At 34.9% G+C, this 18,388-nt stretch overlaps 1 protein-coding gene across 2 annotated transcripts in view; it reads left to right on the forward strand.

Annotated features, from left to right (window-relative positions):
• The first annotated feature begins 364 nt into the window (after window positions 1–364).
• The window catches only part of CLPX (caseinolytic mitochondrial matrix peptidase chaperone subunit X), a 35,685-nt gene continuing 17,661 nt past the window's right edge, over window positions 365–18,388 (forward strand). For both annotated transcript variants that reach the window (XM_010955356.3, XM_074366323.1), the window contains exons 1-4: window positions 365–648; window positions 7,871–8,031; window positions 9,014–9,131; window positions 16,692–16,846. In XM_010955356.3, the coding sequence (XP_010953658.1) occupies window positions 570–648; window positions 7,871–8,031; window positions 9,014–9,131; window positions 16,692–16,846 (513 nt within the window). In that variant the 5' untranslated portion in view covers window positions 365–569. The remainder of the gene's footprint in view (window positions 649–7,870; window positions 8,032–9,013; window positions 9,132–16,691; window positions 16,847–18,388) is intronic.

The raw sequence follows: 18,388 nt of genomic DNA on the forward strand, positions 1-18,388 counted from the left end.
TCACGTTGAAATTCCCTGCCACCAGTCGAAAATGACCAGTTTACTGCGACAAGTTGGGACTACAACTCCCAGCACGCACTTCTCCGCTTCTACCCCACCCCCAAACTTTTCAACACTAGGCTTAAAGGAACTTCCCGAAGAATTGTATGCAGGGACTTGTAGTTCTCCATTTGGGGTCGGCCGTCCGCCTTAGCGCGCTCATTGGAGCCCGGGTCGCCGCCCCCTTCCCCTCGGCGCACATCGGTGTCTCACGCACGCACACGCCGCGCGTGCCCACGCCCCCTCCCTAGCCCTACGACGCAGGCGCGCGCACGCTCCTCGGGCCCGATAGGCGGGGAGGGGGGCGGGGGGAGGAGTAGGGGGAGGGTGGGGGGGCTAGGTGTCTATTGAGTAGACGGCAGTGGGGCACTAAGAGCGCGAAGGCCTTGCTGCCAGGCGCGTGAACTCTGTACTGGGCCTACAGCCGGCAGGAGGTTCTGGAACCAAGCCAGAGAACCCTGCGAGTAGGAGTCGACCGCCGAGACCCGGAGGGCAGCAGGGGGCGAAGCCCCGGCCTAGGCCCCGCGGAGATGTCCGGCTGCGGCGCCTGTACTTGCGGCGCGACGGCCGCGCGTCTCATCAGCTCCTCGCTCGCTTCCGCGCAAAGAGGTAACGAAGTAGTCCCTCACCTGAGCCATTGACCCCGGAGGGTCCCGGCCGACGGTGGGGACCGCGGGGAGGGCAAGAGGCCTATACTATCTCTCCGGGGTGTGAGGGGATGCATGGCGCTTCGCTTCCTCCCCGCCCTTTCCCCCTTGGGATGGGGCTCTGCCAACCTCTGGAGCAGCTGTTTCTCAAATTTGAGGTGAACCCCTTGTGCTCCTCCGCCCGCGTGCTTTCAGGCCTTCTGACTTTGGGGCTAGAATGGGGCCGCTTCGCAGAAACCCCTAAAGAGGCACGAAATGCTCCGTTCGTTAAAAAGTGTCCCCAGACCCCACTCGGAACTCCGCCGGGGGCTGCCGCCTGCCCTGCCTGCGGCTCCTCTTCCAGAGCCCGGCAGGGTTCCCCTCGGGCCTGCGGAGGGCTGGGGGAAGGGCTCGGCTGAGGGGCTGCCACTGTTGGGGGTCCCGCGGGGCGAGGAGCCGGCCGTCCCGGACGCAGGCCGCGCGGGACCCGTCGTGTCACACACAGTCATTGTGCGGTCGCTTATGCCGGGACAGAAAGGGGACTCGCAGTACTTGTCGGGACCCGCAGGAAAGCGCCCGAGGAAATGGAAATTCCCGCAGAAGTTGTTTTTGAAATACTTCGGCGTCTCAGCAGCCGTTTGCCGGTTTTCCTAACTTGACAGTCCCAAATAGTTTTTTTAAGAGTGGCGCTTGTTTACATTTCTGTTTATCAGGAGCTGTGCAAGACTGGCACCCCAGCCAAGAGATTCCGGAAAAGAAACCATTTTTTCCCCCCTAAATCTATGAATATCAGACAGCGAGGCTAGATCCTGTTAGAATCACTAACTTGTAGACAAAATTCGTTTCATTTTGAATTATCCTCTTATGCCCTCTGGATGAAAAAACACCATCTTTTCCAATTTTTTGCTTCATTGTGAAATCCTCACCATTTACTAAATGTGTATTTTCTGACAGTTATTTCACAAAGAGGGATTACAAGAAGTAGTGTGGGCAGAAGCATTTTGTAAAATGGTACATAAATATAAAGGAGTGAATTTAGTCCCAAGACACTGTTAAACCTGAGCAAGTAGCTGTCCCTGTTCCAGGAATTTGAGTTGCAAACAATTGAAAGTGACAGATATTTAAATTAAGTTGTTTGACATATTTGTTGAGAATCTACTGTGTGTCAGGTCCTGTTTAAGTGCTGGAGAGGGAGCGGTGAGCAAGTCCTTACCTTCGAGTTTACATCTAGTGGAGTTGACAATACCGTTTCTGGTCGTTTATAAGGTATATGTGTGTTCTCTTTGGTCAGGAAAGACTTCTTTGACAAAGCTCTTCATCTCTTCCTATCATTTGTCCCTGGAAACTGAATTATAAGAGGCGTGCAGTTATTTCTTTATTTTTCTTTTCAAAACAACTACTGCTTTAAAAATTAAATCTATCGTGAGGTAGATAAACATAAATTAATGGCTTATTTAGGAATTACCTATTTGTTTTTCAGTTAATATAAGTTGGCTAGAGGTTTTCAGAAACACCAAACCGTAACTTCCACTGTAAGGGAGTAAATTAAGCTTAAAATATGAGACATTATCCAATATCACTATAGAATTTAATATTTTTACATGATACTAAAACAGCAACTAGCTTTCACATTGATTTAAGACTTTTCCAAGGCTGGTGGGAATGCAGTTTGGTGCAGCCATTGTGGAAAACAGTATGGAGATTCCTCAAAAGGCTGAAAATAGACTTACCATATGATCCAGTAGTTCCACTTCTGGGCATGTATCCAGAGGGAACCTTAATTCAAAAAGACACCTGCCTCCCAAAGTTCAAAGTAGCACTGTTTACAATAGCCAAGACATGAAAACAACCTACATGTCAATCGACAGATGACTGGATAAAGAAGTTGTGGTATATTTATACAATGGAATACTACTCAGCCATAATAAAATAAAATAATGCCATTTGCAGCAACATGGATGGCCCTGGAGAATGTCATTCTAAGCAAAGTAAGCCAGAAAGAGAAAGAAAAATACCACATGGTATCACTCATATGTGGAATCTAAAACAAAAAAGACAAATGAACTTGTTTACAAAACAGAAACAGACTCACAGACATAGAAAAAAACAAACTTATGGCTACCAGAGGGGAAGAGGATGGGAAGGGATAAGTTGGGAGTTTGAGATTTACAGATACTGACTGGTATATATAAAAGAGATAAAACAAGTTTATACTGTATAGCATAGGGAACTATATTAAATATCTTGTAGTAATTATGGTTTAAAAGAATATGAAAATGAATATATGTATGTTCCTATATGACTGAAGCATTGTGCTGTACACCAGAAATTGACACAACATTGTAAACTGACTCTACTTCAATTAAAAAAAAAAAAAAACCAAAAAACAAAGACTTTACCAAGGCTTAATTACATGAAATGTTTTTCCATGGTAGAAACTCTTAAAGTATATGTGAATCTACAAGAATATAGAGATACTTTCTTTAAGGATTTAAGAACCTCCAGGATGGTTCTTTTTCCTTAGGATTCCCAAAAAGAGGAAGAAAGATGAAAGATAGAAAAATCAGAATTGAACTTTAGTTAGTTTATTATTCTTATAAACAGTAGAGTTAACAATTTCAGCAACGTTAATTTAAATAAATAAGAATTTCATTAATATAATCTTCTAATAAATTATACAATGAATTAAGAATAAAAGGGGAGATTTCAGAGCTCTGAAATACAGTGGTATTCTCTGTTTCTGTTGGCTTGTCTGTCATGTTAGACTTTAAAAATTTTTAACAGTATTTTGAAAGATTATTTGCTAAATTGTTGTACTAGACACTGAACCGATTTTCTTTTCCTGATGGGCTGTATGTATCCAATTTAATGTAGTTCTCCTCACTATTCCCTTTGAATATGAAGCCTACAGTAAAGTAAAAATTTAAAAATTTTTTTCTACTTGAATTCTGGCTTTCAATATTGATGTATAGTTTTAAAAATGTACTTTGCGTATATAACAGTCAGTTTGCAGTCTAAATATGTATATTCAGAAATGCTTGATTGCATTTCCAAGTGACTAGGTCTGAATTTGGCCTTGTGCAAGAATTTTGGGATCCTGTGTAACTCCCTTGATTTCTGGATGCTTTCTGTCCTTGTCCATTTGCAAGGGTGTCACTTCATGTGGGTGTAAATGAAAATTGAAGATGCTCAAACATGTTGGTTGGCGTCCATAATTTTTATGATAGTTACATAATCTGCCTACCTTAATAGTTTTTAGTTAGATTTTAGTTACCTCCCTCCCTCCATATCTCCCTCTCTCCCTTTCCCTCTCTTGTAGTTAAATCCAGTACAAATTAAATAAGACAAAATGTGTAAATGTTAGAGCATCTTTATTTCTGGAATTGCAGACTATTTCCTAATCAGCATTTCTCTTTTCTTGGTGAAAACCTATCCAACATTTTTAAACTTGAGGAAAGCGCTCATAGTAGTGATGTTATTTTTCTTTATTAAGAAGTATTCAGAATTGTTGAGACAGTAACTTGGGCATAAAATGAAAATTTGAGATTAAAAAGCAGTAAGCATCTAGTAAGTTGCCAGTATTGTTTGTGAGTTTTTGTTGAGTTTTTTTTCCAATTTATGTTAGAGGTTAGAGGCCAAGTGTTCAAGTGGGCATTTAACCTGATTTGCCATTTCATCAGTTATTATATACTTAACTATTGTCACTACAAATAGCTAATTTTTAATTTTCATTAGTTCTTTTGCTGTATTTCTAAAATGCAAATTAAAGATAGGTTTATCTTTTAAGCTGAATCATTTGTATATTTTTGGAGAATGCTTAGTTCAAGATTGAATATAGGAAGTCAAATACTTAAAAATAGAAAAAATTACTCTAGTTTTTTTTTTTTACATTTTTTATTGAGTTACAGTCATTTTACAATGTTGTATCAAATTCCAGTGTAGAGCACAATTTTTCAGTTATACATGAACATACATATATTCATTGTCAGTTTGTTTTTTTTTTTGCTGTGAGCTAACTCTTCTAGTTTTCAATAGTCCTAAAATCATTGTACCTTATTCTAATACTTTTTTTTTTAAAAACAGCTGCTCTGAAGCTCAGAGCTTTATTCATATGACAAAAGTTTTGTAAATGGTTTAACTTTTTAACTGTCTTCTGTCGTTGTTGCCAAGTAGTCTTTTGAAATATACTTTACAGAAATACTTCCCATTTTTGGCTTTTAGGGTGCTTTGTTTTGCTGATATCTCAAAATATTGTTTATATTTTCCACTACTTTGAAATCATGGTACTTATTTAAAAAGCTGTTAGATCTTATATAATCTTGTTAGTTAAGAAGCATATTTTTATAATATTTTGATAACTTCTTCAGTATAATTGGTTTCCTCTGTTATGTATTTTATTCTATACATTTAAAAACATTATTCTGAATAGGCTTCACCAGTCTGGCAAAGGGGTTCATGGCACAAAAAGGGTTTAAAAACTCCTGATTGGTTTCATGCAATGATTTCTATAATATAATAATATATAATAAATAATAACAAATGAGGATGTCAGATGATTAGTGAATGACTGTTCATTTTTTTTTTAGTAAAGTGGCTTTAAAAAGTGTGGTCCCAAGACCAGCAACAGCATGATTACCTGGAATCTTGTTAGAAATACATTCTTGGGTCCCACCTCACACCTTCTGAATCAGAACCAGGGAAGATCCCCTGTAGTCTGTGCTTTAACAAGCCCTCAAGGTGATTCTAATGCATGCCCAAGTTTGGGAACCGATGGTTTAGTATTTATAGCATCTTGTTGGTATAGCCCATAGATTATAGAATGTTAAAATAGCACTACAGTACCATACCAGCAGGGCGAGCAAAGAAATTTTTAAATTTAGAAGTTTCAATGACATGAACATTTTTAGATAGTATTTTCTGTGATGACTGTATGGTTGCGTTGGCTTCATACATTACTTGTTATTTAAGGTGAAGGACTTAACTTTTCTTTCTATCAAGTAGATGTTAAAAGGATCATGCTCGTAATTTTTATTTCTCTTATTAAATTCCCAAAGGTAATTACTTTTTAGCTTATTTTCTAATAATACTAGATGCTGTGAATTGTTGAACACTATTTTAAAAAATGTATTTTATTGTAGGTGGGGCTAAAACATTGTATGTGATAACTTCAAGGCTAAGTATTGTTCTAAATAATCCAAGTACAAATAACCTCACATAAAGCTTGTTATAATTGTAGTTTTCTTTGTGAATACATCGTAATGGTTCAATTAAAAGGTAACACTTGTTACATAGATTATAATTATTTATTGTATCATGCTGCCTTTGATATAAATTTACTACGGATGTTTTTGAACATTCTTGATTTTCTACGGATGTTTTTGAACATTCTTGATTTTATCTATCCCTCTTCCCCATTACTTTTTTTTTTGACTTGCTTTTTAGATGGACAGTCTTTAAATCACAATATGTCCTTGGAAAAACATTAATGTTAAGCTTCAAATTTGTGAACTACCTTAGATCTCATTCTAATGAGAGTAATGGCTATCATCATTTGCTGTAAGAAATGGAAATGTTATACTTGAGAAAATTTGAATTGTCTTTTGAAAACATTGCTTAGTAGGAAAACATCAAATGTCGTTTTTTTTTTCCTCATTAATATTTAAACTTAGTAGTGTTAAGCAAAATTTTACAGTCTTCGGATTGGGGCCAGGGTGTCATAAACCTTAATCCTTTTTTGGTGTTCTTTGTAAATTTATATAGAAATGAGACAGTTTGCTTCCTCTTATTTGTATCTTTCCTAAGTAGTTTGGTGGCTTCATTTTTGTACTTTGTGAAACTGGAGATGGCTTACCATGATAAGTAAATAAATAAACTACTTGTTCTAACAGTGTCCAGAATTGTGTTGGAAAATGGGAGTTAGCAAAACAGCAAATTATATAGCTAAGCAACTGTTTTTGAATTATTTGAAGTACATAACTTTCAACCAGTTTTTGCATTTGGATACAATATATACACATGTGCATGATCTCTTAAAAGCTCTTAATAGGTGTAGAAATAAAAATTTAAATCCTGAGTTGAGAATTTTGCAGGGAATAAAATGAGAGAGGCAGAATCAGTTTCTTAAATTTATTTAACTATTAACTTTACCCCTCCCCACTTTTGCTTGTTTATTACCTTCTAACAGCACTCAGGTAAACCGCTTGGAAATTTCCTTCTTGGCGATTCATTAATGTACTTTAGCTTATGCAAGGTTCTGAGTAACCCTACAATACTGAAATCTATGGAATTTTGTTTAACCTACAACCATTCAATTTTCTTGTGTAGAGAACACTCTTTTAAAGACACAGTTTGGGAAACGCTGCCTCACAGTATATAGTATGGCTTTTTTGCCATTGACTGTAATTTATTTGGGGGCTTATTTTGCATTTATAGAGAAAAAGCAGGGGTCAGCAAACAGTGACTCTGTGGACCAAATCTGGCCACACTCATTTGCTTACATATTGTTTACATTTACTTTCAGGTTACAGAGAGAGTAGTTGAGACTGAGACTACATACATGGCCACAAAGCTGAAAATACTTACTATCCTGGTCCTTTACAAAAAAAGTCTTCCAGCTAAGTCAGTGATCAACCTATATCCTTTTTAAGAATTTTGACTTCAAATATGGCAAAAGGTTAAAATGTTTGAAAGCAGGATAGTGGTTACACAGTCTGTTTTATTGAATTATATTTATTTTTTCTATAGGATTGAAATATTTCATTTAAACATGTGTTTTAATGAACAGCACATAACTTTTCAAGGAACATTTGAAATTTGTTGCCATTGTTGCACATATTATCCCCATATAACCAAAGAGACAAATAAGAGTTCAATTGTTTACTCTCATTGATAGAAATAATATAAGAAGTATAAGAATATAGGGCATAAATGGTCTTTTTCCCCTGCAGATGAGATAGATGCTGAACTACTTATCTCTCAGACTTTGGAAGAGCCACTCATTGTTCTGACCTGGGTGGTCGCTCCTCACTTCCAAAGCACAGGTCTGGCCTATTTTTGAGGATGGTGTTACCAGTTTGTACTACTGCTGTGAAAACTATAGCTTTTTCAACCTCCTCTATGCTTAAGGAATTTTTGTTTCCAGGGGATTTATTGAAGGCATGTTAATATTTGATGTGTGAACTAAATAAATTTCATTATCTTTTCAGGTATTTCTTGTGGTCGCATTCATATACCCATCTTAGGAAGGCTTGGGGCGTTTGAAACTCAGCTTCTACGAAGAGCTCCTTTTAGAGCCTTTACAGAAACACCAGCATACTTTGCCTCAAAAGATGGAATGAGTAAAGATGGCTCTGGAGATGGAAATAAGGTATTTTATCTTTATTGGCATCCATACATATATTTGACTTCCCTCATTTAAACAATTGATTATAGTAATAGTACTCTGTATTTTATTGGTTTATATGTTTTCTGTAGGAAATGTGAAATAAATAAAATGATCTAAAAAATTTTATGTAATTTTATTTTGTGTTTCAGTCTGAACCATAAAGTAGTTTGATAAGCATTGCACTTAGTAAGCAGTAGTTAAAATTTCTAACAACCCAAAGCAGTAAAGAAGCTTCATTAAATAATCTATGTAGTTAGTCTGTGATAGTTGGATTAGGAATAGCCATCATTTTCTGCTTCCACACAGCTCTCAAAACTCAGGCTAGTATTAGCCTTACTTCATCCTCTACCTGAAACTCTTGGATATCTGTATGACTTAATGTTGGGCTGCTCTCTAGCTAGCAAGTAGGCAATTGGTGATTGTATTGGGTCAGTGAATTATCAGGTTTTTTTAAATTATGTGTATTTGACTAACACTTGAGTTAATAATATGTGTGAGAGACAAAATGCTAGGTGATTTCATACCCACACTTAATTCTAAAAATGACTCTAAAGTAGGTAAAATTATCCCTATTCTAGAGATGATAAAAGTTGGATTCAAGAAAGTTAAGTCACTACTTGCCATGATTAATAACTCCTGATTCAATTTCTTTAAAATGTAGTTTTTTACGTATAGTAACTTTTTTTCCTAGAGCTTATTGACTGTCATTGAAAGAAAGCTAATTGTTATGCACTCTGGCATATACCATGGAAGGAAGGAGTACTGTAAATACGTGTTTACTAGAAATTATATTTTTTTTTATAACCAGTGATCATAGAGATTTAAATTATACTAATAATTCTATTCTAGAAACTGTAAAGATTAGAAGATTGATTATAAACAGTAGAGTTTATATTTGAGTTATATGGTGGTTGCCTGAAAGTAATAATTGACACTTTATTTTTTTCTCCTCCACGAACATTAGAAATCAGCAAGTGAGGGAAGCAGTAAGAAATCAGGCTCTGGGAATTCTGGGAAAGGTGGAAACCAGCTTCGCTGTCCTAAATGTGGCGACTTATGCACACATGTAGAGACTTTCGTGTGTAAGTATTACTTCTACTGTTATTTTTTTCCCCTGCCTTTTATATAAATCATTAATTGCGTAGAAATATATAAATTATATAAAGCAGAATTATTTTCTTCCTGAGCTTACATGACTCTCTGTTATGTTCACCAGATACTAAAAATCCCCAAGACTAGTTAGTAATACTTTGTACTATCGTGTAAGAGAAAATTTAAGAAAACTATTTACTTCTTTATTTTGCTTACATGTGTTTATATAAAATTTGGATTTTGTGAGTTTTTATGTAGTAACCATTAAGCTGTAGGAGAAGCAAGGCTTATTTATTTTGTATTTATTACTTCATTCTTCAAATACCTATTAAGCATCTCATATAGCTAGAGAAGTCAGACATTCAAATATGAAGGTATTTTCCATCTCTGTATACTAATCAGGGGAGCTAAGCCCTCAATTTTAGGAAGTCTCTGATAGTGATTAGTGATTTAAACACTAGAGAAGGAAGAAATCAACAGTTCTATTTTTGCTGTTAGTGTCAGTGACTCTTTCTGAATTGCAGAGATGCTACTGCTGATACTTGATGAATCAGATAACTAATTTTCTACATGATTAGAATTAATGGTAGTGATTCAAGAGTACTTTGCACTACTGTGTCAGCATGGTACATGCAATACAGTCCAATTGTGAAAAGGTTGATGGTCAGGTTTGGCAGAAGTTTTGGTTTCTAATGACTAGTTGGAGAGGATTCTTTGTATTCTAACCCAAATATTGAGACTTCAGTTACAGTTTCACATTTATCATTAATGTTAATTGGTCACTATATGGAAAAGTGTTACAAGTAGCGTGTCTTTACAGCTTTGAAGAGACTTTTAAAATGTTTCCATTCTGTAGCTGGAATGTTGAGGTTCTCTTTGTGGTTGTGCCTAGTAGGAGATCAAAGAGAAGAATCAGTCAATGAAAATTTAGATTGCAGCATAAGATGAAAGTAGTAGACCTGGATGATATAATTTCTAAGTAACATTTGCTATTAACAAATTTCATGCTATATAATAAAATTTCAGTAAGTCTGAGGATTGCTCAGTTCATACTGGCAGTGTTGTATTGCATTTATTTTAATCAAGAAATTTTCCTCTTTTTTTTCCCCAAAGAAAGATTTCCACCTTTATTAGGCCTATAATTCTACTCTTCTTGGAGTAGAAAAGGAAAGAAACTAACATTTAATAAATGCCAGTATATGTAATTTTATTCTTGCAGTCTTATTTTTGTTAGGACAGAGAATATCCTCATTTTTATAAATGAAGAAGCTGAAGTTGAATAAGTTTCAGTAAATCATCCAAGGTCACAGAGCAGTGAAGATTTCCTGTTTAGAAGTTCCTTTCCTATTCAGAAATTCCTAAGTGATACCTTTCTACCAACGGGAATTGTTTCGGGATAAACTAGGTCTTCCTGAGATTAAATTTTTCTCTTATACAATGTTTTCAACTTCCCAGATTGTATAAGTCAGTGAGGGTGATTGTTAAACATACAGATTCCCACCTTCCCATTAAGATTATCTAGATGTTTGAAAACAATTATAGGTATGTTACATGTATGACTGAAACATTATGCTGTACACCAGGAATTGATGCACCATTGGAAACTGACTATACTTCAGTAAAAAATAAAAAAAGATTATCTAGATGTTGGATGGGGTCCTAGAATCTGATATTTAACGAGACCAACTGTGAAAAACACTATAGTTTAGTGTTATCTAATCAACTCAAGGCTGTTTGGAATTCTAATTAGGGAGGGGTAAGTGGGAGTAGAGAATGTGGAAGAAAAGAGTAAAAGAAGAGTACATACTTATACATAATTTAGTAAACAAATACCTGTTAAATCAGACGGTGCTCAGCTGAGACCATACACAGATGAGCATGACACTGTCCCTGTCGTCTGGAGCTTTGCTACGCAGGAGTAGGAGGCCCCAGCAGTGTGTTGAGGCCCTCTTCCCTTGGTTTTGCTGGTCCATAATAAAAGTCTCTTCAGAATACATCCCTTTTGAATACTGAGGATCTTCTGTGTCTGCTCATTGAAAATTGGGTCATCCTAGTTCTAAAGAGTTTTGTTTGAATCTGCATCTCTTTAGTTAATACTTCATAAACATCTTTTTATATGATTTTTGGTCCTTTGTAATCTTTTGTTTAGGCCTGTTTAGGTAATTATCTACTTTTTCATCATTTAAAATTATTTTTAATTACCTGAGAAATACATGTGTATATCTCCCTTTGTTAAAAAAGTAGAACGTTATAGTAATGCTAAAGATATATTTCTGTAATGTATCTTCATCAAACATGTAACTTTTAAGAAGCATAAGTGATTTAATAGTGTTCATATTTTTGCAGATTGCTTTTTTTCAATTCAGCAATGTTTTGAGAGCTAAGTATGTTAATACATACAAGTCTAGTCCTTTCCTTTTTAAAATTTTAAATTTTTTATTGAGCTATCATTCGTATATCATACAATTCACCCTTTCAAAGGGTACATTGCAGAGTTTTTAGTATATTCATGAAGTTGTACAATCATCACCAGTATCTAATTCCAAGACATTTTCATCACCCCAGAAAGAAACCCCATACCCCTTGGCAGTCACTTTCCACCCTTTCCTTTCCCAGTCTTGGCAACCGTTAACCTACTTGCAGTCTCTATGGATTTGTCTATTCTGGATATTTCACATAAATAGAATTATACATTATGTGACATTTTCTGTCTGGCTTTTTTCACTTAATGTGTTTTCAAGGTGATCTGTGTTATATTATGTATCAATACTTTATTGCTTTTTATGGCTGAATAGTGTTCCATTGCTTATTCATTCATCAGTTGATGGACATTTGAGTTATTTCTGCTTGTTGGCTAATATAAATAATGCTACTACGGACATTTGTTTATAAGTTTTTGTGTGTACATGTGTTTTTACTTTTCTTGCATATATGCTTAGGAATGGAATTGCTGGGTGAAATGGTAACTCTTTATTTAGCTTTTTAAGGAACTGCCAGACTTTTACACCGTGGCTGTACCATTTTACAACTTAGCTAATGAAGGGTTCCAATTTTTCCACATCCTCTTCAACATTTATGTTTTTTTTATTGTACCCACCATAGGGATATGAAATGGTATTTTATCATGGTTTTGGTTTATGTTTTCCTAATGAATAAAGATGTTAAGTGTCTTTTCATGTGCTCATTGACCCTTTGTATATCTTCTTTGGAAAAAAGACTTTAAATTTTTTGTCCATTGTTAAATTGTTTTTTTTTCTATTGTTGAGTTATAAGAGTTCTTCATATATTCTGAGTACTAGACCCTTATCTAGATAGGTGATTTGCAAATATTTTTTCTCATTCTGGGGGTAGTTATTTGCTTTTAAATACTGATACCAGGAGTCAGCAAACTTTTCTATAAAGGCCAAATAATAAATATTTTAGACTTTGTGGGACACATGGTCCCTGGTGTGACTTTTCTCCTTTGCTGTTATAGTGTGAAAGCAACCACAGACAATGTAAATGAATGGGGATGGCTTTGTTCCAATGATATTTTGTATATGGGTGCTGAAACATACAACTTTCAGTGTCATTTTTTTCTCAGATGTAAAAACTATTCTTAGCTCACTGATCTTGCTGTACGTACTTTATCTCACAAGTAATTTGTAATCATTTTTATTTTTTTTTATAGTATTACTCTTGCTTGACTAACTTTGTTGAAATAAAATACCATTTTTATAGACACTGTTACGAATATAGAGAAGATCATTAGAAATTGAAATAAGAATAATACCTAAGATTGTTGATCACAAGGATATATACTATTTCTTTCATTTTCCCCTGCTCATTTGAAGAATAACTTGTCAAGGATGATTAGTTCATCTACTTTTATTTAAGGTAGAGTCTTAAGTAGTGGTTAAGTAGTAGTAGTAGGTAGTTTTTATTTTTTTGTGTCTAATACTTTTTGAAAGCTTACTATAATTGTATGTCTCATAGGTTAGGAATAAACTTTTCTGCAATGGCTTAGGGATTTTATTTTGGACACTGAAACTTGTTCAAAAGTGTGAAGAACTTTCATTTAAACAAATATCCTGAAAAAGTTCTTACTAAGGTAGTCTTTCTCACTACCAGTGAGGTATCACCTCACCAGTAAGAATGGCCATCATTCAGAAGTCCACAAATGATAAATACTGGAGAGGGTATGGAGAACAGGGAACCCTCCTACACTGCTAGTGGGTATGTAGTTTGGTGCAGCCATTATGGAAGACAGTATGGAGACTCCTCAAAAGACTAAAAATAGACTTACCACATGATCCAGCAGTCCTACTCCTGGGCATGTATCCAGAGGGAACTCTTAATTCAAAAAGATACATGCACCCCAGTATTCACAGCAGCACTATTTACAGCAGCCAAGACATGAAAGCAACCTAAATGTCCATCGACAGATGACTTGATAAAGAAGTTGTGATATATTTATACAATGGAATACTACTCAGCCATGAAAAGAATAAAATAATGCCATTTGCAGCAACATGGATGGACCTGGAGATCGTTATTCTAAGTGAAGTAACCAGAAAGAGAAAGAAAAATACCATATGATACCTCTCATATGTGGAATCTTAGAGGAAAAAGAGGGCATCTACAAAACAGAAAGAGACTAACAGACATAGTAAACAAACTTTTTTTAAAAACACCTTTATTGTGGTATGGTTCCTGTAAACTACACATATTTCAGATATACAATTTAATGAATTTTGATAGATGTATACACCCATGAAACCACCACAATTAAGATAGCTAATATTTCCAACATTCCCCAAGAGGTGCAATTTTTGAATTCTCAGTTTATTCCTTCCCACCGTCTTTAACCGCTGGTAACTAAAAGTTTGTTCTCTATGTCTGTGAGTCTGTTTCTGTTTTGTAGATAAATTCATTTGTGTTTTTTTTTTTTAAGATTCTACATATAAGTAATATCATATGGCCTTTTTTTGCTCTGGCTTACTTCATTTAGAATGACTATCTCTAGGTCTATCCATGTTGCTGCAGAAGGCATCATTTTATTCTTTTTTATGGCTGAGTAGTGTTATATATATATATATATATATATGGATATGTATGGAGATAGATATATGTGTGTGTGTGTGTGTGTGTACATCTGTACACACCTTCTTTATCCAGTCATCTGTTGATGGACATTTAGGTTGCTTCCATGTCTTGGCTATTGTAAACAGTGCTGCTGTGAACATTGAGGTGCATGTATCTTTTCGAATTAGAGTTCCCTCTGGATATATGTCCAGAAGTGGGATTGCTGGATCATGTGGTGTGTCTATTTTTAGTTTTTTGAGGAACTTCCATACTGTCCTCCATAGTGGCTGCACCAATTTACTTTCTCACCAAGTAAACAATCTTACGGTTACTAGGGGAAAGGGATGGGAAGGGATAAATTTGGCAGTTAAAGATTTGCAAATATTAACTACTATATATAAAAATAAACAGATTTCTTCTGTATAGCATAGGGAACCATATTCAATATCTTGTAATAACCTTTTATGAAAATGAATATATATATGTATGATTGGGACATTATGCTGTACACCAGAAATTGATACATGGTAACTAACTACACTTCAATTTTAAAAAAAGGTAGTCTTTCTGTTGTTGGTAATACTATACATGCAGGTTTATTGGAATCAGTATTCTGTTTATAAAGAAATACAGGATGTGTGTAGTAATCGTTTAAAGGAAAGAGGTTTTTTAAAATCCCCTTATAATTTAACAGAATTAGATTTTTGCCCCTTGGTTTTAAGAGTAAAAAATACGCATTGCAATGTTTGTTTTTCTGACAGTGAAACTAAATCCTTGAACTTGGGTATATGTTGAACATGTTTCAGTGTAAAAGTGTATTGCAGATATTCAGGTAGAATTTAAGCAACTCTTCAGCTAAGCAAAGAGGAATGTTATTTTGTCAGTGTTTAATCTCTTTCCCTTTGACCTAATTTCTTCAAAGAAATATTTTGTTCTTGTGTTCCTAGGCCAGATTTTCCCGTCACACAGCCTAAACTAGATCAGAGGCTTCTTTGCCCTTTAATCCTTGCCCTGTTTACCATCAGTAACAATTATAAGCTGGTGCCTCATCATGAAATAAAGACACTGTCTTTCCCATTGATGGAAAATGGTGATAATGTATTTGGGTTTGTGTTAATTAGAGGTACTTGGAATAGCTTGATCTTTAGGGAAGCACTTTTTTTTAATAGGTGATCGATAAATAGAATAGATGAATGATCCCTTGTCTCGTTTAAAATTTGTGACTGGAATTTGTCTAAAATGTATTTTTGATTGGCCTTGTGTTTAAGAGCAGACATCTAAGAATTAAATTGATTGAATCAATAGTTAAATTTATTTTTTTTAATGTGACATTGTTTTTTAAAAATTTGGATTTTTTTTTTTGGAAGATTGAGATGTGCTTGCCAATGCAGTTTTTCCTTTAATCTGTATATAGGTAGTTTTAGTTTTCCCAAAGGAGAGAGATTCCTATAGTTTTAAAAATTCTTTTTCTTTGCCTTTTTTATTTGTTTAGTTAGGTTATACAAAGGTAACCCAAAAATGTATTACCTAGACTTGCCAACGTGTGACTAATTCCTATGTATCTTTTGCACTGTATCTGTTAATAGTCTGTAGTCTAATAGTCTAATAGTCTAATATGGGATTCTCTTCCCATGCTGCTTTCTGAGGTCCCTGGTTACCATTGATAGGATTAGGTTTAGAGAAGTTTAAGAATATATGTTCATATGTCTGAATCCTAAATGAGAGAAAAGAAGAAATCAGCTTTGGTTTAAACACAGGGTGCCCGTAGCTGAAGCCTTGGCATTGAGAAACCCTTTTTACCTTCACTTAACTCCCCTTGTGTTATTTTCAAAAGCTGTATGATTAATACAATATTGAATTAATAATTCAGTATGACTGAGAATATTGTTATTTTGTTTCTTAGTGGTTTTTAGGTCAAAGAAATAGGAATTAGTGAAGTAGTTAAAGTTGAAAATAAAGAAGGTATGATTTTATATATTTACCAAGTCAAGGTTTTAAAAATTCTTACAGGTTTGAAAAGAACCTTAAGAATATAGTTTTTAGGGATTAAAATTGATTTTTCTTTCAACTTTTGTATATGTTTATAATTTTTTGTAATAAAATATTGGAAAAATAGAATAATTTACTTGTACTTTGCTTTTTTCACAGTTTATTTGTCCAAGTATTTCAATAAAATAATTACTTAATATAGTGTTAGAGTTTAGAACTTAATTTTTAAAATTTAGTGAATGGGGAAGTTGAAAGGATTTCAACCAATCTTTTCTGTAGATGAAGTCTATTACAAGTGAAAGAACCTAGTTGAAATGAGCAAAATGTAGTTATCTGAACTCATCTTTATCATTTATCTAGGTGTAAACTAGGCTGTTTATTGTGGCTTGTGAAGTGAACTACAAGCATTCTGTCAAGTACACGGTTTTCATTTTCAGTGAATCTTTAAGGTTAAACACAATTTGATTTATTTTTCTCTGCTGACATTTCTTTTACAGCATCTACCCGTTTTGTGAAGTGTGAAAAATGTCATCATTTTTTTGTTGTGCTATCAGAAGCAGACTCAAAGAAAAGCGTAATTAAAGAACCTGAATCAGCAGCAGAGGCTGTAAAATTGGCATTCCAACAGAGGCCGCCTCCTCCCCCCAAGAAGGTATAGCTCCAAGCTCAGCCTTACAAGCATTTTATCTTGAAAACATTTTATTGCTTCCCTCTCTCCAGTTTACATTAAATCTTAATACTAGTATCTAAATAAGTATTATAAGTTCTTAATATGGACTATATCTTGCTGAATTGTTATCGATATTTGATACTTGAAATTTAGGTGTGGAGTCCATTGCTGTTTTCCTGTGTCATGATGACTGTATTCAGTTATAATGAAATATAGTTGATGATGATTAAAGTGGTATTAATACTAAATAAATCTAGTGCTCACTTCAGCAGCACATACTCTGAAAATACTAAATAAATCTAAAATGATATCCTTAAAATAGAGCAACTATGGATTTATTTTTATTAGTTTGGGCCTGTAATACCAACCTGCAGCTTTTCATCCTTAGATTAATCTACTTTATGGTAGAACAGCTTCAGGCTAACAATAAAAGCACGCAGTTTTTTTCATAACCAATGTGCCAGGGCTCTCCTGTATAGCACTCTGGCTTGTGGTATGGGCTTTTTCTAGGAGTCTCAGACAGATTGTGATTTGTCCGTAAGAAACACAGCAGAGTGTACCACCAGCTCCACTGGGTCGTTGTCGTGCGCTTTCTGAGAAGGAGGAGCCCTGCTCCTGGGCTGTGTGCCCTCTGTTCTGGCCATACATCAGATAGTTGCACACTTAGTTATTTCTCACCTATGTCTGCCTCAGTGTGGCTTTCTTCTACTGTTTAGATGCTAGTGTATTTGTCTCTAATTCCAAATGTGCTGTGGCAGATTTAATAATTCACGGGTATAATTTGTGAGGAATGGCAATTTTTAAACTCTGTAATAAAATGCATAGAGTCAACAACTAAGGAATTTGTCGTGTAAAGATAATATAGTAGAAAATATAGCGAATTTGTGTAGACTTTAGACATCTGAGTCAAAGTTGTAGAAAATGAATAAGCAATTTTTTGCTTATAAATAATAAATAAAAAAGCTATTTTAAGGAGTTAGTGAATATTAACAGTTAATTTCTGTTTACTAAAAGTTGAAGGAATTCACCCCAGGTTCGAAACTGTAGGCAGTATCCAACTTTCAAATAAAGCTTTAGTTTCTACCAAGAATAGGTCTTTTAGATTGCCATGTAGATAAATGCATAGCTTTAAAGTGAATATCTGAGAAAAAGTTAAATTTTTGAGTATTAAAACATTTATACTGGTGATTTAACTTTTTATTATACTGCCTATTTTGAAAAAGGTAATTTTATATATTATCTTTGTGAAGAATATTATTCGTATGATTGTGAAAGGTGTAGAAAGGATTTTTTAAAGTAATTTACATTAATGATAATAACTTTATACCCGTGGTAGCAAGTGGAGGTGTTCTAAGTGACTTTAATATTAACTTTCAAAAATTAGGATTAATGACATTGTTTATAGAATAGAAACTGGCATAACACTATAAGAGTACAACGATACCTTTTTAAGCTAAAGAGCAAATAAACTGTGTTTTTGTTCCTTTAGGGTTCGGGGCCTCTGTATCATTGCTACCTGGTGTA

Source organism: Camelus bactrianus, chromosome 6 (assembly GCF_048773025.1).
Source record: "Camelus bactrianus isolate YW-2024 breed Bactrian camel chromosome 6, ASM4877302v1, whole genome shotgun sequence".
Lineage (NCBI taxonomy): Eukaryota > Metazoa > Chordata > Mammalia > Artiodactyla > Camelidae > Camelus > Camelus bactrianus.